Below are 20,111 nucleotides of genomic sequence, written 5' to 3' on the forward strand. Positions count from 1 at the left end.
AGCCAAGGAGACTGCTGAAGCAGCAACAACGCTCTGCACAGAGTCTGGTCACAATCTCCTCCTCTCCTAAGATACTGTTACAGTTGTGGGGGTAGCTGGAGGAATTTAGCATTGAATGGAGTTGTTTTGTCCGTGAACGTGTAGGAGATATCTCAATGTAATTAAGTAGGGAAACTGTGAGTTCAAGTGTTACGCGTCACCACATGGGGGGGGCAGTGTTAATTAGCTAGGGAATAAGAATAAGTTCCCCCAGTAAGTAATTGGCCGCTGTGACTTTTTCCTATGTTTTTGTAACCAAAACCACGATAACAAACAGGAAAACATGCCAAGCAGGTAGAAGCCCCGCCCTCCAAGGGTGACAGCGGGCGAGGCAACGCCCCAGAGGTGGTGGATTGATGGGCGTGACATGAGATGCATGAAGAGGAAGAGGGTGTGGGAGGCAGCAGATCAAATTAGAAGGGAGAGTGAAGAGGGGGAGGAGGAACGGTCGAGTGCGGAGTGAGGGGCACACAATCGAGAGAGAACGTAGCTAGATGGCCTGTAAGAACAGGGCTTTACGGCTGGCTTTCCTTCGACGGATGAAGAAGACGGCACAGTCCTTGTATTCATGTTGAGGCGATTTGGCTCGTGTGGTGAAGTAAGACGCTGGCCTTTGGCTTTTGGTTGGGTCGTGAGGAACGGACCCTAAGCCACGTGTCAACGAGTGGGTCGGTGAGGAAGATTGACGCACAAAGTAGCTGCACAGGGTCTCTGAGCCTTGGTGTTGAATACCGCTCACGAATTGCCCGACGTACATTTGTTCCCGCTACGAGATTGCGGTTCGGCACCATTTTGCACGCGTCGATACGTGCAAACAAAAGTGCCTCGATTCCAAGTTCCACAAAGAACATCACTGGGCCAAGCAAAGTACCATAGTAAAGGAGGGATTTTCTTTTGTTTCGTTTCCCTTTGTCTGTATTTAAATCCCTGCCTAAGTGGCACCTCGACTTAGAGTTTAATTTACCTCACGTATTTAGAATTATTACATTGATTCTTGTCCTTTGTAAATATTTGTCTATTTTCATTAAATGTGTTCATTTTAAAGGAACTGTATTCATGTATTTGCCATGGGGATCGAGTATAAACCACCCCCCCCAACCCATGCATGCATTTCTATGCCCACCCCCCCCAACCACCCGTCGCACCACCATTGCACCCCGCCCTTCCCGCACATCAATCTCCGAAGAGTCTCACTGTAGGCCTCCAAGGGAGAAGTTCAGCCCTCCAGGCTGACGGTGTTAACCGACCGTCACCACAATTTGGGTCGGGGGGGATTAACCTTGGCTGCTAGCACCACGACAATACATTATGGAGTCATGCGATATGGGCATTATTCGGACCATGAAAGCTTACTTCAGGTATGAGATGCATCGAGCAAAGACATGCTTGAGGACAATGGTGATCGCCTGACAGCAAATGAGGTTGCAAAGAAAATGAATATGCTTGATGCCATACACATGTTGTCTGGGGCCTGGTCCAAGGTCTCTTCCGAGACCAGAGTCAATCGTTGGAACAAAGGACAATCCAAACTTCAAGAGGAAGAGCTTGCTGTAGCCGAGGAAGATGTTGATCTTCCTCCGAGAATGGCTGCAGAAGAGTTCCAAGCTTGGGTTGCCATTGACGATGAAATTCCGGTGATACTTAAAGACAACGAAGAGGAAGATGATGCCGTCTTGAAACGAATAGTCTCGGAAATCGATGACAAATGCATCATGTCAGGATTGTGATGACGACGACACTGAAAATGATAACAAATAAGTAGAAGGCAGTCCTTCAAATGCTGAAATGTGGGCTCGTCTTCACAGTCTGCAAATCGGTTTTGAGATGCACGGATTTGACAACATGGAAGGGTTTGAAAAATTTGAAGGAGACGTCAGGAATCTTTGAGGCCACAGCCCATGGTTCAGACAGACATTCGGCGAGTCATTAATAATTAGGCCATATATACTGTTTTGTTCAATCTGTGTTTGGTTTGTTATGTGCAGAAATACCAAAAATGTAACAAACAAAAATTTTGTTGCCCAATCTGCAGGCCTCAACTTAAGGGAAGGCAGCGTGAAGGGAGGGCAAGATAAGGGAAGGCAACGTGAAGGGAGGGGGTCAGGAAGGGAAGGCAGCGTGAAGGGAAGGGAAGCGAAGGCAGCATGAAGGGAAGGGTCCGTCCAGACAAAAACACCGGCTGGACACGTACGGATAACCACCATCCGGCCATAACTGTCAAGATACGTTCGGAGACAAAGAGGGAAAGAGGAGTGGGAGGATCCTGCACTGTATTAGGAGAGGGTGCAGCGAGGATGGGAAAAAGAGAGGGAGGAATGGGGTAGTTAGCAGAAGATGTGTAATACTTTATGAACGCAGGCATGCGAGAATTGGAAAAAAAAAATTTGGCTCTGTAACTGAGAAAACCTGTAAATAGGGCGACCGACTCAGAAATCAGGTATTATCAAATGCATTTGACTTAGAAACTCACAAAGAGAAAGCACACAATCATATAACAACAACCAATTGCTTTAGAAACAGTCACAAGGACAACGAAAAATATCATCGCTCATATGCTGCTGAGGTTAAAATTTAAAACCTCCAAGATACGGGATGAAACTTTGCCACCTCGGCACCCATATATCCAAATACGTACGTACGCACGCACGCACCTCTACCTTGAAGCAACTGCTGACTATACATCCTGATCGGGACACGAACTGTGTCGCGGTCCACTGTCAGGTACTTGGCAAGTCGCTTAAGCACTCCAATTAAATGGATGGCAAGCGATAGCTCTGTCCGAATGTCCAAATTAGACAAATGAACACTTCTGCTAAGTACAGTTCTGAAGCTTAAATTTTGTAATTTGGCTCAGTTCAAGACATTTTAGGTAAAGGCATGTTCGGAAATGAAATAAAGCCACAAACACTGGCCTCTCCAGGTCTTTATAAGCATTGTGATGTACCCAGCGACTTGTAGCTTTGAACAGGCATTCGATAATGAGCAAGGAAAGTGAAGAAAAAAACAAAAAACAAAACAAAAAAAACTATCGGAAATAAATTGTTGCGGCCTGTTCCAAGTCACGGCATGGTTGAGCATGCCAAAAAACATGGCGGCATCAGACCCCAGCGAGGTGAACAATGATGCGCCTAAAGACCCCAGAGAGTGAGGTGGCCAAGGATGGTGCCTGATAAAGGATATAATGAAATATCCATTAATTGGGACCATACTCTGTGCAGAGCATTGGTGCTGCCTAAGCAGTCTTCTTGGCTATTGGGCACAATCCTGGACGGGTCGCCACTCTGATACAGTATACCAGCAAGCTTGCACTCATTTTGCCGGCCTTGGAAGGATTACAGGCAGAGTCAACCACACCTGGTATTAATTCAACAGCCGAGTGGGATTTAAACTCAGGATCCTCGGATCCCAAGCCCACCACCCTAACCATTAAGCCAACACCAAGCTTCATAATTAAATATGGCTGTTAATTCTTTTCAAAAAGGGTGTTTTAATTAACCCAGACACCCAATTTTCACTTATGCATTTCCTTGGAGGTCCCTTTGTATACATGCAGAGTTTCAGGCTGCTCGGTTTCATGGTTTTGTCGTCATGGAGGACACACTGACACACATTAACATTTATTGGTGTAGATATTCCCTGTAATTACCTCCATCAACAAAGGTGGATGGAGGTTACGTTGGCCCATTTGTTTGTTTGTTTGTCGAGAGCAGGCCATCTAAAAAGTTATGGACGGATTTAGATGAAATTTGGTGGACAAGTTGAACGTGTGAGAAGGACGAATGGATTAGACCTTGGTGAAGATCCAGATTTAGATACTATAATTGTGAAAGTGATCCTTCACAATTGAGAGATCTGGCCAAAAATGATCGCAAAATGTTGTGGCTGGGTTATGACAAAACTTGTTGGACGAGTTTGGTAGTTGACAACAAGCAGATTCGATTTTGGTTAAGATCCGGAATCAGTTCCAGCCTATCTATGGGATACAAAACAAGCTGTTCAGCCTGGCCAACATATGCGCTCTAATTTTCATTGTAATCAAAATTATATTGAGCAAGAAATAAAATAAGAGGCAATACTTTCGTACCAACTCTCGTAATAGAAAACACTCAACCCGAGCAACACTTTTGCCACAGTTATACCCATTCCTCCATTTCCTGTAAGCTTTGCATGGAAAAATTGCAGCATTTAAAAGAAAAAAAAAAATTACAACCAGCAGTGCCGATACCTTACAAAGGGGCATTTCTAAACAACCACTGTCATGATTATATATATATATATATATATATATATATATATATATATATATATATATATATATATATATATATATATATATATATATATATATATATATATATATATATATATATATATATATATATATATATATATATATATATATATATATACACGTGTGCGTGTTTTATGGGCTTGACATAGGAGTGCAGAGATTACGCACCAATTGTGGAGAAGGTAACTGAGTGCTGATCATGGTGGCCTGCTGGGGACTGCCCACTCGAATTTTACTTGGTCTTTGCTTCTGTGCGAAAGCCATGATAGGCATGCTGTCTTGTGGCTGATTGCTCTGTGGCACGGAAATGTTAAAAACATGAATGCATACCACCGCATCAATGAAAAACAATGGAATACAAGGCATGAAAATTCTCAGTCTGGCTTCCTCACCACAACCTCGACATCATGTATTGTATGTGTCCCCAAGCCAGTGCGATCAAAGGTAACACGGTACGTGGCATTATACGTATCTACCGCATCGATCTGTCCCATGAAGAGGCCATCGTGGATGCCACGTAGTCTTGCTGCCAACCCAGTAGAGCAAAGTGAGGGAAAAGGTGTGCATGGAGAGGTCAGATTAACAAGCATTACCAAAAACTATATTCACCCCAAAAAACATTTACAATCAGAATGACAACACGCAGCCTCAAGTTAGCAATGAAAAAAGTAGCTTGAGAGGTCAACAGCATTGCTAGCAATTACCATCGTATAGACAATGGCTTTGCTCAAATGGATTAACGAGCACCGAAATAATATAAATAAATAAAAATAACAAACGTACTTGACAATGCTTATTGTTTAACAAGGTGCTGTGAAAGAGCACATGGGCTATCCCCCTTTGTATTAAGAATAGAAAGAGGCCTTTGGTTTAAATAAGTGGCTGCAGACCCATTACGATTCACAGAAAAATCATGAGGCAGTGTTTCGAAGGAAAAAAAACAAAAAAACAATGAATGAAGCATATAGGTGTCTCGTGTGCAGCAACATACCGGTGACCTTTGTACCGATGACAAGTGGAAGAGGTATCTCCTCTGGAAGGTCCTTGAAATTTGATAAGTCCATCACTTGCTGTTGCTGAAGCATGCGGATCTTTTCCCGTTTCTGTCGCAGAGTTGAGCGTTCCTCCGCAAAGAACGCTTCAGAACATCTGTACGTTGCAAACCATGATGCGTGAGTTTCCCACTGGTCAATCCATGAGGCTGTATGCCAAGTTACATCTGCAGCTCCACAACATTCGTTCTTATTACAAACCATTTCTTACCGTCTTGGCTTTCCCATGAGTCTACGGATTGTGCTCCACTGGACGCGCGTTAAATGCCGAGTCTTCAGCTGTGGAAACGATTCGTGTAGACATATGCAGAAGTCGTTGTCCCCTTCAAATAATGGCCTGGGACATCATGGGGAAGGGGAAAAGAAAACAGAAAAACCTCTAAATATATAATATATAAATATAATCTGGTGTAAAAAGATTCATGAAGAGCATGCAATGGTATCTGAATTTTGAGAGATGATTGTCTGTCTCACCATCTTTCTCAGAGATGGCTGCACAGATCTTCGTCAAACTTGAGGTTCATCAATGGGTATCAGGGAGTGTTGCAAGCAAAAAAATAAAATAAAAACTTGGATTTTTGGGGATTTCTTTTACATTTTCAGCACTCCATAGTGCCGAAGCCTTTGTAGCGACATGAGAGGAATAATTAAATGATCCCCAACCCCATTCCTTAGTGGGTGCAGGGATGTGTTTAGGCCCCCACAAAAAATTCTTCAAAATAACAGGATTATAACTGCACCAGGTAATGCAGAGTTGTTGGGGGAACCACTGCTCGTAATAACTAAAGTGGACAATCACACAAACATGTCTCTAACTATTAGAGGTTATTAAAATAGGGACAATAATACCCCTGGGTGCTCACCTGGTAGAATAATGATACTGAGGAAGAAGTCAGTATGCAAAGGAATCAGCAAAAAAATGTATCACTGAACCAATGTTGTCACAAACAGACCTATTTTGCATGGCAATATGGTTTGGTTTGGAAGAGTGGTTACACAGAACAAATCAAGAAACAACAAAAGAAAGGGAACAGCAGGAGAAGGGGGGAAACACCAACAACAAGGCAGAGGGAGAAGAGAAAGTACACGAAAATGGTCAAACAAGGGATGCAGGTAATGATGAGGGGTAAGGGACAATGCAAAGGGTTGACAATATGGATACATAACAAAACAAAAAAATTAAATTGTTCGACCAGTTTGTGATTTTGTCAAGGTCAGAGGAGAGGGAAGAGGCTGCTGTCTGTCTGTCAAAGGTTGAGATGTCACAGCAGAGAGTGGAGTCATTTAGTATCAGAGAGAGAATGAGGATTTTCCAGAGAGGGTCAGTGAGATGAATGATGAAGATTGAAGATTAAGAGTAACATGGGGCAGAGAGCACTGTCTTGGGGTACTCCAGCCATGACGGGGGGAGTGGAAATGAAAGGATTCCATTGAGAGCCCCACGTTGACAAGAGGGGAGGAAGTCAGTAATCCAAGAGTGAAGTTGGCCTTGGATTCCATAGGCAGACATTTTGGAGAGCAAGGCAAGATGCCAGACTATATCAAAAGCTTGAGATATGTCCAGAGAGATGGCCCTGATCTCATGTCCGTCATTGAGGACCCCGATCCATTGTTGGAAGAGTAGAAGCAGCATGTCCAAGGTCGAGTGACCAGGTCTGAATCCAAATTGATGATCTGAGATGAGGCTGTTCGAGAAAAGGAATGATTTTATGTCAACTGCTATGATGGATTATATGGCCTTGCTGATGATTGGACATACAGTAAGCGAATTGGGCTCCAGTTAAGGGGATCCGTTTTTACACCTTTCTGTCATGCTGTGATGTTGGCCAATTTCCAATTTCCTGGGTGGAAAAAGGAGACTTGTCAAATGTATTAAAAAATATAACGTATACAGGCATATAAATAAAATTATATAATAAAAAAGTGAAAACGCAAAACACAAATGTCGCAGGCCACACTATAACCCACAGAAATGTGGGGCCGACAGTGTACCTAATTTATATATTACACATGCATAAATATAAAAAAAGATATATATATATATATATATATATATATATATATATATATATATATATATATATATATATATATATATATATATATATATATATATATAATATAATATAATATAAATCATAATACAATGGGCGTACGCCTGGAACTTCGAACACTTTTCTCTGAACATATTCTGTTCATACTTCTGAACTCTTCACATTATGTGTTCCATGTATTTACACAGGTGATAACAGATTCAAAAAAAAAAAAAAAATCGAATATGGATAGAATTTTCAAAGGGGGAAATCGATGACGTCGCAATCAGCAGTGTTTGGTGGCAAACAGACGGCCGGGTTCCAGACGACGTGCTTTACTTAACTAAGTCCATGAGTTCAGGACGTTTGTTCAACCTGGCATTTACGACTTTTATCCTGCCATGTTGTTAATCTGTTGATGGAGGTAATATAGAAACGATGAAGATGTCAAATTGTTGGTGTTCATCATCCGGCACTATGTGTCAAGGCCAACAATATAAAGCGACAGGTCTCAAACGCTACCATGGGCACCCAGACACACCACCAATATGAACTGAGCTGTTGAATGCGGCGCAAAACATCCAAAGAAACTACCATAACCGAGTATTGTGATCAATCCTGTCCCCCATACCCGTTGTAGACTGGTATCTGCTAGTATATATAATCCACCTAATTTATATCGAGTTCAGCAAAATGCAAAAGCCAGTCTGCTGGATTGGTTCATATTAATGGTGATGGATTGCAAACACTGCATTGCAAAGAAATACGCTTAGCAAAGAAGGTGTCGAGTGAAACTGAAACCAAGTAAAGTAAACCTGTCTCAACTCTCCAAAATCTCATTTCTGGTGTTCTGCCCGAAGATACGTAGAGAGCCGCCAAAGCAGCACCATGGTAAGGATTTCACTTTGTGGTTTGACTTCACAATCCCAGTGGTAGTCATGGTTCAAATTTGTAATTTGTCCAAGGTACTGGCAATAACTCACCTCCTCTTCGCAAAAGACACTGAGATCCAACATTCACGAACTAATGCTAGCAGACAGGACACCATGTTTAACATTCATCGGAGGGACAGCACACACACTGTTCAATCGACCTGCACACTAAACACCAGGATGACAGTTCGTAGAAGAGTCGAGATTTAAACCCAGGCTCAAAGGTTCAGAGGCAATTGTGCATACCTTTAAGCTATCCTGCCATCCCTTGCTAAAATAAAGGGTACTTAAGTGCAACACCACATCAGTTGTGCAAGCTGTTGAGATGTTGAAAATTACACTTAAATGATAGCAAGAGGGAATATATTTGGATTGAGAAGGGACGATGATTTAAATGAAAATAAATTCGAGAAAAATAAGAAAAGAACATACACACCTGTCAATATTAGCATAGAACCACTCAAAAATGCACCACCTGTTGGCTTTAGGTAACTTGAGCAGGTTGCGCAAACGAATGCCCACACGCTGGGCACATCGCTTGTCTGGGGTCGATGCCTGGCCACAAACAAACAACCAAATATGTCATACTGCTAACCAGACAACATATCAGAGATAAAGGAATATTCATAACAAACAAAAAAAATAGGGGCAATACCCCCTGGGCGTTCACCTAGTCGTGGCTGGATAAGATAAGCAGAAAACCACTTGTCGGCATGGATGACCCAGAAAATATGTAACGGAGAAGAAACTAAATATCTATTTTGGGGGACAACATCCCCGTAGACAGCGCAGGATTTATGATGGTGGATGCCCCGGGTCACACATGGGAGGTGGTGTCCCTTTCTCCCATCATTGATGAAATAAATCAATGGTTTTCCACCTTTTTCACTGATGGCACCAAAAACTCATATCCTTTTCTGTGGCAACCCGAATCAATCCTCTATCTGTATAGTTGCTTTAAGAACATAGCAAGCTTCACAAATTAAATTAATGGACAAAAATGCATAATTTCAGGAGTGTTGTGCAGGCTTTTATTACCACCAATGGATTCCAGATAAATGAAGATTGGCAACGCGTGCAATTAGACTGTTAAAAAGTTATTGTATTACTGTTACAACTTCCAAGCTACATTTGATTCAATTCACGTTATGGAAATATATGGAACAAATCGAGAAGCATCGCTTTATATTGTTACGTTTGAGATGGGGGGGTATGCATTCAAAGGGTAATTAGGATGTTTAATTAGGTATGCCATGCTGTTCGAGTTTACCAGGATCTCGATGTAATAAGTAGCAATTCAGTGGTGATAAGTTGTCTAGTAAATGTTCATGTCTTCAAGGGGGGAAATGATAATTGTCACGTAATTAGATAGGGACACGGGATAGGGTAAGTGTGTCTGCGTAAACCCCTTTTGGTATTCTCTGGAGACTGGCCGTGACGTCACAGGACAGTGCAGCGGATGGCTCCGCCCCGTGATCACGATTGGCAGAAGGCGACGGCGGTGGGCCAATAAACGGCGCGATTGGAAGTGACGAGGACAGGAGGATAAAAAGGTTCTGTTCGGGGTCGAAAAAGGAAGAGGAAGAAGATTACAACCAAAAAGATAGTGTTTTTTTGGTGTAGAGGCTGTTGCGCGGAGAGCGTCCTTGTTGTTGTGCTGATTCGATCGTGTTCTTGATCGCGTCTTGGAGCCTTGCTGAGCCTCGTGCCTCACCTTGGTTGGCTCTGGGGTTCTCCTGACTCGGAGTACGGGGTCGAACGGCGGGCGGACCTGCCTCCCTCTCCTGCTCGCAACTTGGCGCCAGAACTGGTTCCCTGGCGGCTGTGAGCGGACTTGGGCCAAGACCAGGAGGTCGACAGCACCACGGTTTCTCCTGCCCCCCCCCCCCCACTGACGAGAGCAAGGCCAGCTCGTCTGACGCCGATCCAGGGACAGTTGCGTCCAAACCACGGTCCAGCCTGACCACCAGAAATAGCTACGGTGTGTGTGTGTGTGTGTGTGTGTGTGTGTGTGTGTGTGTGTGTGTGTGTGTGTGTGTGTGTGTGTGTGTGTGTGTGTGTGTGTGTGTGTGTGTGCTTGGCGCCTTAGAAGGTTTGAGATCCTTATATTCATTGGAATTGTCTGTGTTTTTCCCCACGCCCGATCCCACACCATCCCGTTGAATCGCCCCGGATCCCTCTTCTTGCCGAGTCTTGTTATTTCTGGTAATAATAAAAACAAATAAACATCATCAACTCAGTGAAAAGCGACTCGTGCCACCTTCCTCGTCCCGTTTGCGGTAGAGCGATGAGAAACGCCATGTTTGGGTTACAAATAAATAAACCGCCTCCATCGTTTCGGCTCATTCTACGTTGGCGGGACTGTTCAAGTCCCGTGGACGTCACATTGGTGTCAGGGTGTTGGATGTTCGAACCCCTCTAATTATATTTGGTATCGGGAGAATATACCAAGATTAAAATCTCGCCACGAATTGGAATATAAAATTACTACAGAAAAGCGCGTGAGCGCGGGAAAATTTTGGCGGGATTTTTCAAATTTAAACTAATTGGCAGCAAACAGGACTTCTGCACCATGGTGGATGTGCAGATGTTTGAGGAGGAAGGCCACGTGTCTGGCAGCGAGTCGGGGGTAGGGTTGGAACCTCCCCTATTCCGAGCGTGGACCGTGCTTCATCGCCCGTGACGGAGCCGGCAGCGCCGGAAACCGGCACGATGACGATCTGGACAATGTTGGAACGTTTAATGAGTGCAATTACAGCACAGGGGGCAAAAATGACGGCACAGGGGGCACAAATGGCAGAAATGACAGCACAAATGGAAAATCAATTCGTGACACAGAGGGCAGAAATGACGGCACAAATGGAAAACCAATTCGTGACACAGAGGGCAGAAATGACGGCACAAATGGAAAATCAATTCGTGACACAGAGGGCAAAAATGACGGCACAGGGGGCAGAGATGGCAGATCGATTGGGGGTAATGGGGGAACAGTTGGGTGCACGGATTGATTTAATGAGGAATGAATTGGGGGAAAAGATGGAGAAAATGAAAACTGAGATGCAGGAGTGTGTGGATGTTAAATTGGGAGAAATACAAAGTAAATTCGAGGATAGATTGGAGGAAACAAAGGTAGAAATTACATTGGAGGGGGAAAATATACGAAAAAAAATTGGTAGATAAAATTTATGCAACGAACATTCGGGTTGATAAAGTGGATGAAAGCCTGGAACGTTATTGTGCCTGTGTGGATGCTCGTATGCAGCTGCAAGTTGAAGAGTGGGGAGAGCTGAGGAAGCAAGGGATGAATTTGGCGGAGGAGGTAAAAGGATTGGAGGCTCGTTTGGATGAACAAGATAAAATTATGAGCCAAGATGAAGTCTTGGATAAAGGCCTGGTAGAGCCGTCTTTTGTAAGTAGAGTGTCCGGGTTGGTTGAGGAGCAGCTACAAACTCGCGACGGAGCCTTGGAGGAGGTTGTGCGGGCCCAGAAGATCCTGCGGGAAGAGGTGAATCGGTCCATTCAACGTTTGGAACAGGAGGCAAAATTGACCCATGAGACCCTCACCACAAAACATTTTTGGCCACAGTGGGCTCCGAAATTGGATACGCAGCCACAAGGGTGTTTGATTCGGACAAGGGAGAAACTGAGAAGCGGGCCACCGTAAAAGTGATCCCCCTGGTAAATTTCGATGGGTCAGGGAGCGTTGAAGCTTTTCTGACGCAATTTGAGTGCATTTCCCGACTAAACGGGTGGAATGAGCGGGAACGTACAGGGAATTTGGTGGCAACGTTGCGGGGACCAGCCGCAGATGTGTTAAACGTGATCGCGGAGGGGATGTTGACCAGCTCCCACATTTGCGAGGCGTTGAGCCGTCGGTTTGGGTTTGCAGCGAACTGTGATCTGGTGCGGGCCCAGCTCCAGCACTGCAGAATAAAGCCGGGTGAGACAGTGCAGGAGCTGGCACAGGACATTTACCAATCAGTCAGGATCGCGTATCGGGACCTTACAGTGGAGGCATGGGACAGACTGGCACTCGAGAAATTTTTAGCTGCTCTTCCTGACCCTGAGGTCCGAGCACTGGTGGAGCTACAGGATCCACCCACCGTTCACCGAGCGGCCGAGTGCGCGGCCAGGCTGGCCTCGTGGAGTCGGCCGGGTCGGGTTCCAGAGAGGCCATCGGTGACGATCCGACAGGCAGAGATCCAGGATCAGGGAGGGGGGCTGGGAGAAATTGGCATTACCCAAATGTTTCAGGAAATTTGCCAGAAACTGTCAAGTTTGATAAAGGGTAATCCAGTAGTTAGTGCGCCAAAGCGGCGGGGTCCAGCCCAGCCAATAGAGCAATTCGATTATGGCCGAGGGGGTCCGGAACCGGAAGAGACATTACACCGATACCCACGGGGGCCTTTTATGGGGAGTTGTTTCCGGTGCGGGCGAAGAGGACACATGCAACGATATTGCCGGTACCCGGCGATGGAGAGACCCTCCAATAGACATTTAGACTCGGAGAGGGTGAATTCTCCTGCTGAACCGCCAGGTCTATCCGAGATGCCCTTTCATAGGTCGGGTCCGGAGATCACTGTCGGGGGTCGGGGAGACTAGATTGGGCTGAGCATATACGGCCATGCTCGGCTGCTGAGATTGTGGCGAAGTGCCCTCCTTTGGTGGAAAAAAAAATGAATTGTGGGAAAATTGGCATGGGTTTGTGAGTTCTGCTGGGTTTTAGAGTGACAATCAGGACAGTGGGTAATTGGAAATAAAGCGGGCACGAGTGGCTGTCCAATGGCTGGTGCGTGGATCGGGTGAGAAGTGCTGTGTGAGTTGTTTTGAGTGAAGTAGTGAAATGTATGGTGCACACATTGATTTTTTTATTGGACACGGTATGGTAACAGGGAAGGTCATGGTCGGTGAAGTGTTAGAAATGCAGGTGTCACATGTAAGGCCGATGGGGTGGGGGAGTCATGTGGGTTTTGTGGGTGGGGATGATGTGCTTGTCCACAGGGATTGCTGAAGCTCACGGTGAGCGGGAATTGCGACCCCCTTCAAGGAGATTCACCACCTGGTGGCTAATGGTGACAGTGTCTGGAGGCAACTGGGAGAGGGTCTGGTTGGGCGACCAAGGTGGGTAGGACCTTGGTGACCCAGGAAGGCCAGAGGAGCCAGTGAGACCCCTTCCAGAGTGTTGTACGGGATTAGAGCTGATGGCTACCAGGGGGGAGGGAATCAAAGGGAGCGGGGCGGAGAAACGTCCGGGTTGGACTAAAGCTTACCTGTGGGCATGGTTGCACCTGAGATGCCCCCATCATCTTGTGGTAACCCACCCCACGGCCATGACGGGATTCAGCCTGCATGATTAAAGTGAGGACCATGACCTAGAAATGTGATGATGACCATGGTGTGAGTGTTGTGAAGATGTGTGAGTCCCACTCGATCCCGCACAACTTGACAGGTGCAGCAAGGGCATGATGTCCGCGTAATTTTGGGGCAAGCAAATTTGAAAATTGGCTCCCCAGGTAACGCTGGGTCTATTTTAGCATCCACTGGGGGAGGCGGTCAAGTGTAAATATCCTGTGAATAGTGTCGTTAAGGCTTAGAGTAGGAATGTAAAGTATAAGTGTTGTGTTTTTGTGGAACCTTTTGTTTCCCCTCCCCAGATCACTGGAAGAGTGCTGGGCAAGAGCGATGATCCAGAAGATGGAGTGCAACTTCGCTCAGTGCTCTCATGTGATAAAATAAAATAAAATAAAAAAACGAATGATTGTTTATGCGAGGATAAGGCCATAAGGGGGTAGTACATTAAGCAGGATAGGTAAGTTAGCTGCGACTCTCTGCCCATTGCCCCTCCTACTTTATTTCGTTAGGTTAATTAGGTGTGAGTCAGTAAGTGTTAAGGCTGGTACGGTAGCGCCTGTGATATACCTTGCAGGAGCTGCGGTACCAGAGGAGGGGGCAGTGTTACGTTTGAGGGGGGGTATGCATTCAAAGGGTAATTAGGATGTTTAATTAGGTATGCCATGCTGTTCGAGTTTACCAGGATCTCGATGTAATAAGTAGCAATTCAGTGGTGATAAGTTGTCTAGTAAATGTTCATTTCTTCAAGGGGGGAAATGATAATTGTCACGTAATTAGATAGGGACACGGGATAGGGTAAGTGTGTCTGCGTAAACCCCTTTTGGTATTCTCTGGAGACTGGCCGTGACGTCACAGGACAGTGCAGCGGATGGCTCCGCCCTGTGATCACGATTGGCAGAAGGCGACGGCGGTGGGCCAATAAACGGTTCGATTGGAAGTGACGAGGACAGGAGGATAAAAAGGTTCTGTTCGGGGTCGAAAAAGGAAGAGGAAGAAGATTACAACCAAAAAGATCGTGTTTTTTTGGTGTAGAGGCTGCTGCGTGGAGAGTGTCCTTGTTGTTGTGCTGATTTGATCGTGTTCTTGATCGTGTCTTGGAGCCTTGCTGAGCCTCGTGCCTCACCTTGGTTGGCTCTGGGGTTCTGCTGACTCGGAGTACGGGGTCGAACGGTGGGCGGACCTGCCTCCCTCTTCTGCTCGCAACTTGGCGCCAGAACTGGTTCCCTGGCGGCTGTGAGCGGACTTGGGCCAAGACCAGGAGGTCGACGGCACCACGGTTTCTCCTGCCCCCCCCCCCCCCTGACGAGAGCAAGGCCAGCTCGTCCGACGCCGATCCAGGAACAGTTGCGTCCACACCACGGTCCAGCCTGACCACCAGAAATAGCTACGGTGTGTGTGTGTGTGTGTGTGTGTGTGTGTGTGTGTGTGTGTGTGTGTGTGTGTGTGTGTGTGTGTGTGTGTGTGTGTGTGTGTGTGTGTGTGTGTGTGTGTGTGTGTGTGTGTGTGTGTGTGTGCGCGCGCGCGCGCGCTTGGCGCCTTAGAAGGTTTGAGATCTCTATATTCATTGGAATTGTCTGTGTTTTTCCCCACGCCCGATCCTACACCATCCCGTCGAATCGCCCCGGATCCCTCTTCTTGCCGAGTCTTGTTATTTCTGGTAATAATAAAAACAAATAAACATCATCAACTCAGTGAAAAGCGACTTGTGCCACCTTCCTCGTCCCGTTTGCGGTAGAGCGATTAGAATCGCCATGTTTGGGTTATAAATAAATAAACCGCCTCCATCGTTTCGGCTCATTCTACGTTGGTGGGACTGTTCAAATCCCGTGGACGTCACAATATGTTCCTGGTATCGGATTCCGCCAACGCAAAGTAAAAGAATCCCTCGAACAAGTGAATGCGGAATATATCAGCAAAACAATTTCCAAATCAACTTCTCAAATATCCATTCAATGCCCAATTTTTGTATCAAATTTGCTACACTGGTTAATACGCTGTAATTCATCACACGAGGATGCAACTTGCCTGTGCACTTTCCGCTGGCTAAGTAAGGCATACAAAACATTAAACATCCATCATGAAAATAATCCTGAATGAGCCCTTGGGTGGTGGAGGCCCCAGGGCCTGTGCCCTGGTTGCCCTTGCATAAATCTGGACCTGCCAGGAGACCTCGATTTTTATTAATGTCGTGAAAAAGAAACTTTGCAACATCACGGGTGATGAAGATTGTGGTCAAGTTTCATCGGAATTGTGTGTAGTTTAAGAAAACAAATAGCCATTTTGGGGGGAAAACCCCTTGTATAGCCCCCTAGGACCAGATTTTTTAATGTCGTGAACAAACTCGAGTTGCAACATATAAAATATCATTTCTGCCAAGTTTGGTCGCAATCGCATCAGCAGTTTGGCAAAAGAAGTTTCACGGATGGATAGACTGACAGACAGACTGAGGATGCACCATCCCATAAAGCTCACCAGAACGACGTTCCAACCATGCTTCACCTTCTCCTTCGGATCAGAAAAGGTCAAGGAATTATAAAATCTTCTCCAATTTACTCAATCCGCTAGCAGGTGTCTCAGCAATGCCACTGACTGCGATAAATCAAACAAACCAATGGACGATCCCTCATTTCAACTGCTGGGAAGCAGATTGTGCAACATTCTTCCAGCAACTCCAAAACTGCACCCATCGTCACAACCTCTTTTGTGATACCATTCCAAACCCTCATTGAAGACACCGATTGCGATCCTTTGTTAAGCTTCCATTGCTGGGCATTCAGTGCGACAGGATGTGCGCAGCAAATTGAAGGTTTATTTACTGTTCATACTTTACCAATGGTCCACAATACAATTATATGAAGGGGCTTGGTTCAGGTTCTATCAGACCGTTTATGCAGGATCCGTGTAAAGCTCATGGAGGAATATTGCACGTGCATCAGGAAGCAGACATTATAGCATGTGGGATCTGAATCTGGGTACAAAGGATGAGGGAAGTGCTCGGATGGGGGGGAAATTAATAGAAAATATATACCAATGGACATGCCTCCGCCCCACCGGTACGTTTGATCTCAATTAAAGGAGAGTGCAAGAGAGAACATCAGAATCAAGCTTCCAATTCAAGGTAGGATCTGCCAAATGATTTTCTCAAAAAGCATGACCTTTGTTTGACCTGATTAACCGAAAAGAGAGTCAGTTCATACTTTTGCCAGGTTTGGTTGAAATCCCTTTGTGGTTCAGAAGTTATTGTGGTAAGGATTTTCAATTACAGGTCACGTGACCATATGCCTCTTGTTATGATGATATGCTAGGTGGTCATATTTTGGACCATTAGATGTGTGTTAATCAGCTGTCGGGATTCAAACCTTGCTTGTAATTGTGTATTATTTAAACCTTGCTTACCTTGCTTTAAATGTATCATGCTGTTTTCACTATGTCTTTGATAACCCTTTATGGCTCTGCAGCTGCACAACAGCATGTCCTTGGGAAAACTGTGTATGCTGATATCCCACACATTCCTGTTCTTAGTCATCACCAGAGTTTCGCCTTTGCTATCAGCAGGTGCCAGTGTAGGGGTGTAGGAGTCTTAGAAAGTTATTAGTTTGCAAGATGAACTGTTGGGTTGCGAATCTGAGGATTGACTGATTCAACTTCCCTGAGGGCCCCTAGGGAGGGGGGAAAGAAGCCCACTGCCACATTTATTTCTTTATTTCTTTATCCCTTAGCACACACTTATAGTCCACACCCAGTTTTGCTTTTGTGTGATTATATATACAACTGTTTTGAAGTAAAAATCTCAGTGGTCCGGGGGCACCTGACTGAAGGGCCTTTGGGCTGCATTCCGCATGCGTAGTGCCATCTTCTGAAATAAATCGTATCATTCGAGAACCCTCATTCGACTCTGTCATTACTCGGCCGAGTGAAGAGTCATAACAATTGGCGACGAGGATGGGATGCAACTGATGCTGGCGGTGTGGACGGCGGGACTCCACTTGGTGTACAGCGATCGCAAGGGTTCAGCTAAAGGTAAGTGGAAATTGCACGTATAGGGCACCTAAGACAGGGAGCCCTAGTTAGGTGGAAACTGTACACTTGGTGGGCAGTGCCCCACTGGACGCAGCTCCAGGATCTGCTCGGATCAAGAACTGTAACGGTAAAAACATATGAGGTGATTCGAGTGCGGTTTGTTTGAAGGGCACAAAGAGGGCTGGCAGGCCGTATGTTAGAACCGGTAAGGGTCGAGGATAAAGGTATCCGTGTGAAATAAGGAGGAAACAGGTTGGAATCCTGTACCATAGAGAGGGAAGGTTAGAGGCCTACATTGGGTTTGAGGCTATTAGGCGGCGGGTCGAAAGGGACCTCGGTCCCGGTGTAAAAGGAGAAACGATTTACAGCTATTAGGCGGCGGGTCGAAAGGGATCTCGGTCCCGGTGTAAAAGGAGAAACGATTTACAGCTATTAGGCGGTTCGTAAGATAAGAACAAAAGATGGGGAATAACTCTGCAAAGAACATAGAGTTACCCAAAGGAACAACACTTAAAGTTATCGGTGAAAGTGGAAAACACTGGAGAGCATTTGCAGCGTGGCTAACGGAGTCACAAAGTGAGACAGGACGTAAGCGATTTGATTCAGAGGGAATCTTGAACCAACGGGAAAAGAACACAAGGTTAATGAGCCAGGAGAAGGGCTGTTTGTAGAGTTACCTATTTGGATGTATTTGTGAATACAATGTGGTGGGGAAGGTTGAGTTTTGTGTTAGACGTAAGTTGAGTGTTCCAACCTGGAACTTGTATGTGTGGAACAACTTGTATGTTTGTATGGAGATAATGATTGGTCGTCATCGTTAATGTGAAGACTTTGGACGAGGTGAATTGCGCACACCAAATCCGGAGGAAGGACGATGATGACCGATTCTGCACGTGTTGTTAATTCAGTGATGGGCAAATGTCATTTTGAGAGAGAGAGTGTGTGTGTGTGTGTGTGTGTGTGTGTGTGTGTGTGTGTGTGTGTGTGTGTGTGTGTGTGTGTGTGTGTGTGTGTGTGTGTGTGTGTGTGTGTGTGTGTGTGTGTGTGTGTGTGTGTGTGTGTGTGTGTGTGTGTGTGTACTCGATGGGGAATTGAATAATTAAAACTACTTCAGCAGACAGTTTGGGGATTATGTGTGAGAATTCCCTACAGTACTCGTGCTGTGGGATGTCAAATGGACCAACGTTCGGGTTTTCTCATCGTCCGATAAACTCTGTATGCTGTTTTGGCTTTGAACACTGTACATGATACGTGATAAATGGATGGTCTCCACGGAGCATCATTTTGATTTCAAATTCAAATTCAGTTCTGTTTCCACTTTGCATGTTTCGTGAGGCTGATCGACGTTACGGGTTCGTTTTAACGTCAGTTTCAATTCTGGTTTCATTGTTGGGGTCATTAAGCATGTTTTATACTTGATTTTCGTAAATCTGGGAAAAAAAACTGATATTTTATGGGGTTTTGCGAGTCACGTGACGTGCCGTAGGATTTAACAGGCGCGCCGAAAGCACGAAATCGTCCCGTCGAAGGACAGCTTATCGTGAGGGTTTACGAAATGGATTAACACATTTTACAAGATGGGGACGCCCTTCTTAGGATTCTGTAAAAATTCCGATTTAAAACGAACGTATTTGAGATGTCGTCAAATATTTGTTACGTGAGTTTGATCGTAAAAACCAACGCGCTGATAAGACGTATTGCTCATGTGAGTGCGTGATGACGTAATCACGCATGGGCCCAGCGCGCTTTGTCAAACTTGAAAGTGCAATTAACACCCTGCTGTGAACGTGCCTGCTTGTCGGAGCAATGTACGAGAATTTCTCGAGGCGGCTGATTTTGAATATGGTGGACAAACTAGATTTTAAAGAAATAGCTTTGTGGTAAAATTAATTAATAAGGACATTGACGTTTCAAAGCATCACTCGATTTTGTGTTTCGAGGCGAGTGCACGCGCTATCGGAACATGGAAGCGACAATACTTTGAAACAAGGCTGTGATATATGTTTGTTCCGGTTGTTGTTGTTGTTGATTGGGCTTCGTGACCGAAAGAGGAAAAGAGAAAAATAAAAATAAAAAGAGACGCGGAAGAGGAGCAGGACCGAGGGATTTGGGATGGATGGAAAGGGGATTTAAATGCTTTGAACAAGGAACGGATTTTATTTAAAGTGGGTTTATCTTTTAGCCGCGTCTCGCGTAGTGAACGCCGGCTCTAAGAGAGTTCCGCGTTGTTGTTCTTATTCTTATTCTTCTTCTTATTATTATTCTGGTAAAGACAAAACCTTTAGGACGTGGCTCTTGGACACATTTGTCCTTGTTTACATGTCAGACATCCAAGAACAAGGACGTTTGGTAGGCTACGCACTTATGAGGATAGCGGTGTTTTTGGGAAAAA

At 45.3% G+C, this 20,111-nt stretch overlaps 1 protein-coding gene across 3 annotated transcripts in view; it reads right to left on the minus strand.

Moving 5' to 3' along the window:
* LIN9 (lin-9 DREAM MuvB core complex component) overlaps positions 1-20,111 on the minus strand; it is an 87,139-nt gene that overhangs the window by 54,925 nt on the left and 12,103 nt on the right. For all 3 annotated transcript variants that reach the window (XM_085894394.1, XM_085894393.1, XM_085894392.1), the window contains exons 5-9: positions 8,784-8,902; positions 5,594-5,719; positions 5,322-5,479; positions 4,723-4,856; positions 4,499-4,624 (exon numbers count right to left, since the gene is read on the minus strand). In XM_085894394.1, coding sequence (XP_085750520.1) covers positions 4,499-4,624; positions 4,723-4,856; positions 5,322-5,479; positions 5,594-5,719; positions 8,784-8,902 — 663 coding nt within the window. The remainder of the gene's footprint in view (positions 1-4,498; positions 4,625-4,722; positions 4,857-5,321; positions 5,480-5,593; positions 5,720-8,783; positions 8,903-20,111) is intronic.

This window comes from Eptatretus burgeri, chromosome 9, assembly GCF_056783735.1.
Source record: "Eptatretus burgeri isolate ZD-2024b chromosome 9, Ebu_testis_v1, whole genome shotgun sequence".
In the NCBI taxonomy this organism is placed as follows: Eukaryota; Metazoa; Chordata; class Myxini; order Myxiniformes; family Myxinidae; genus Eptatretus; species Eptatretus burgeri.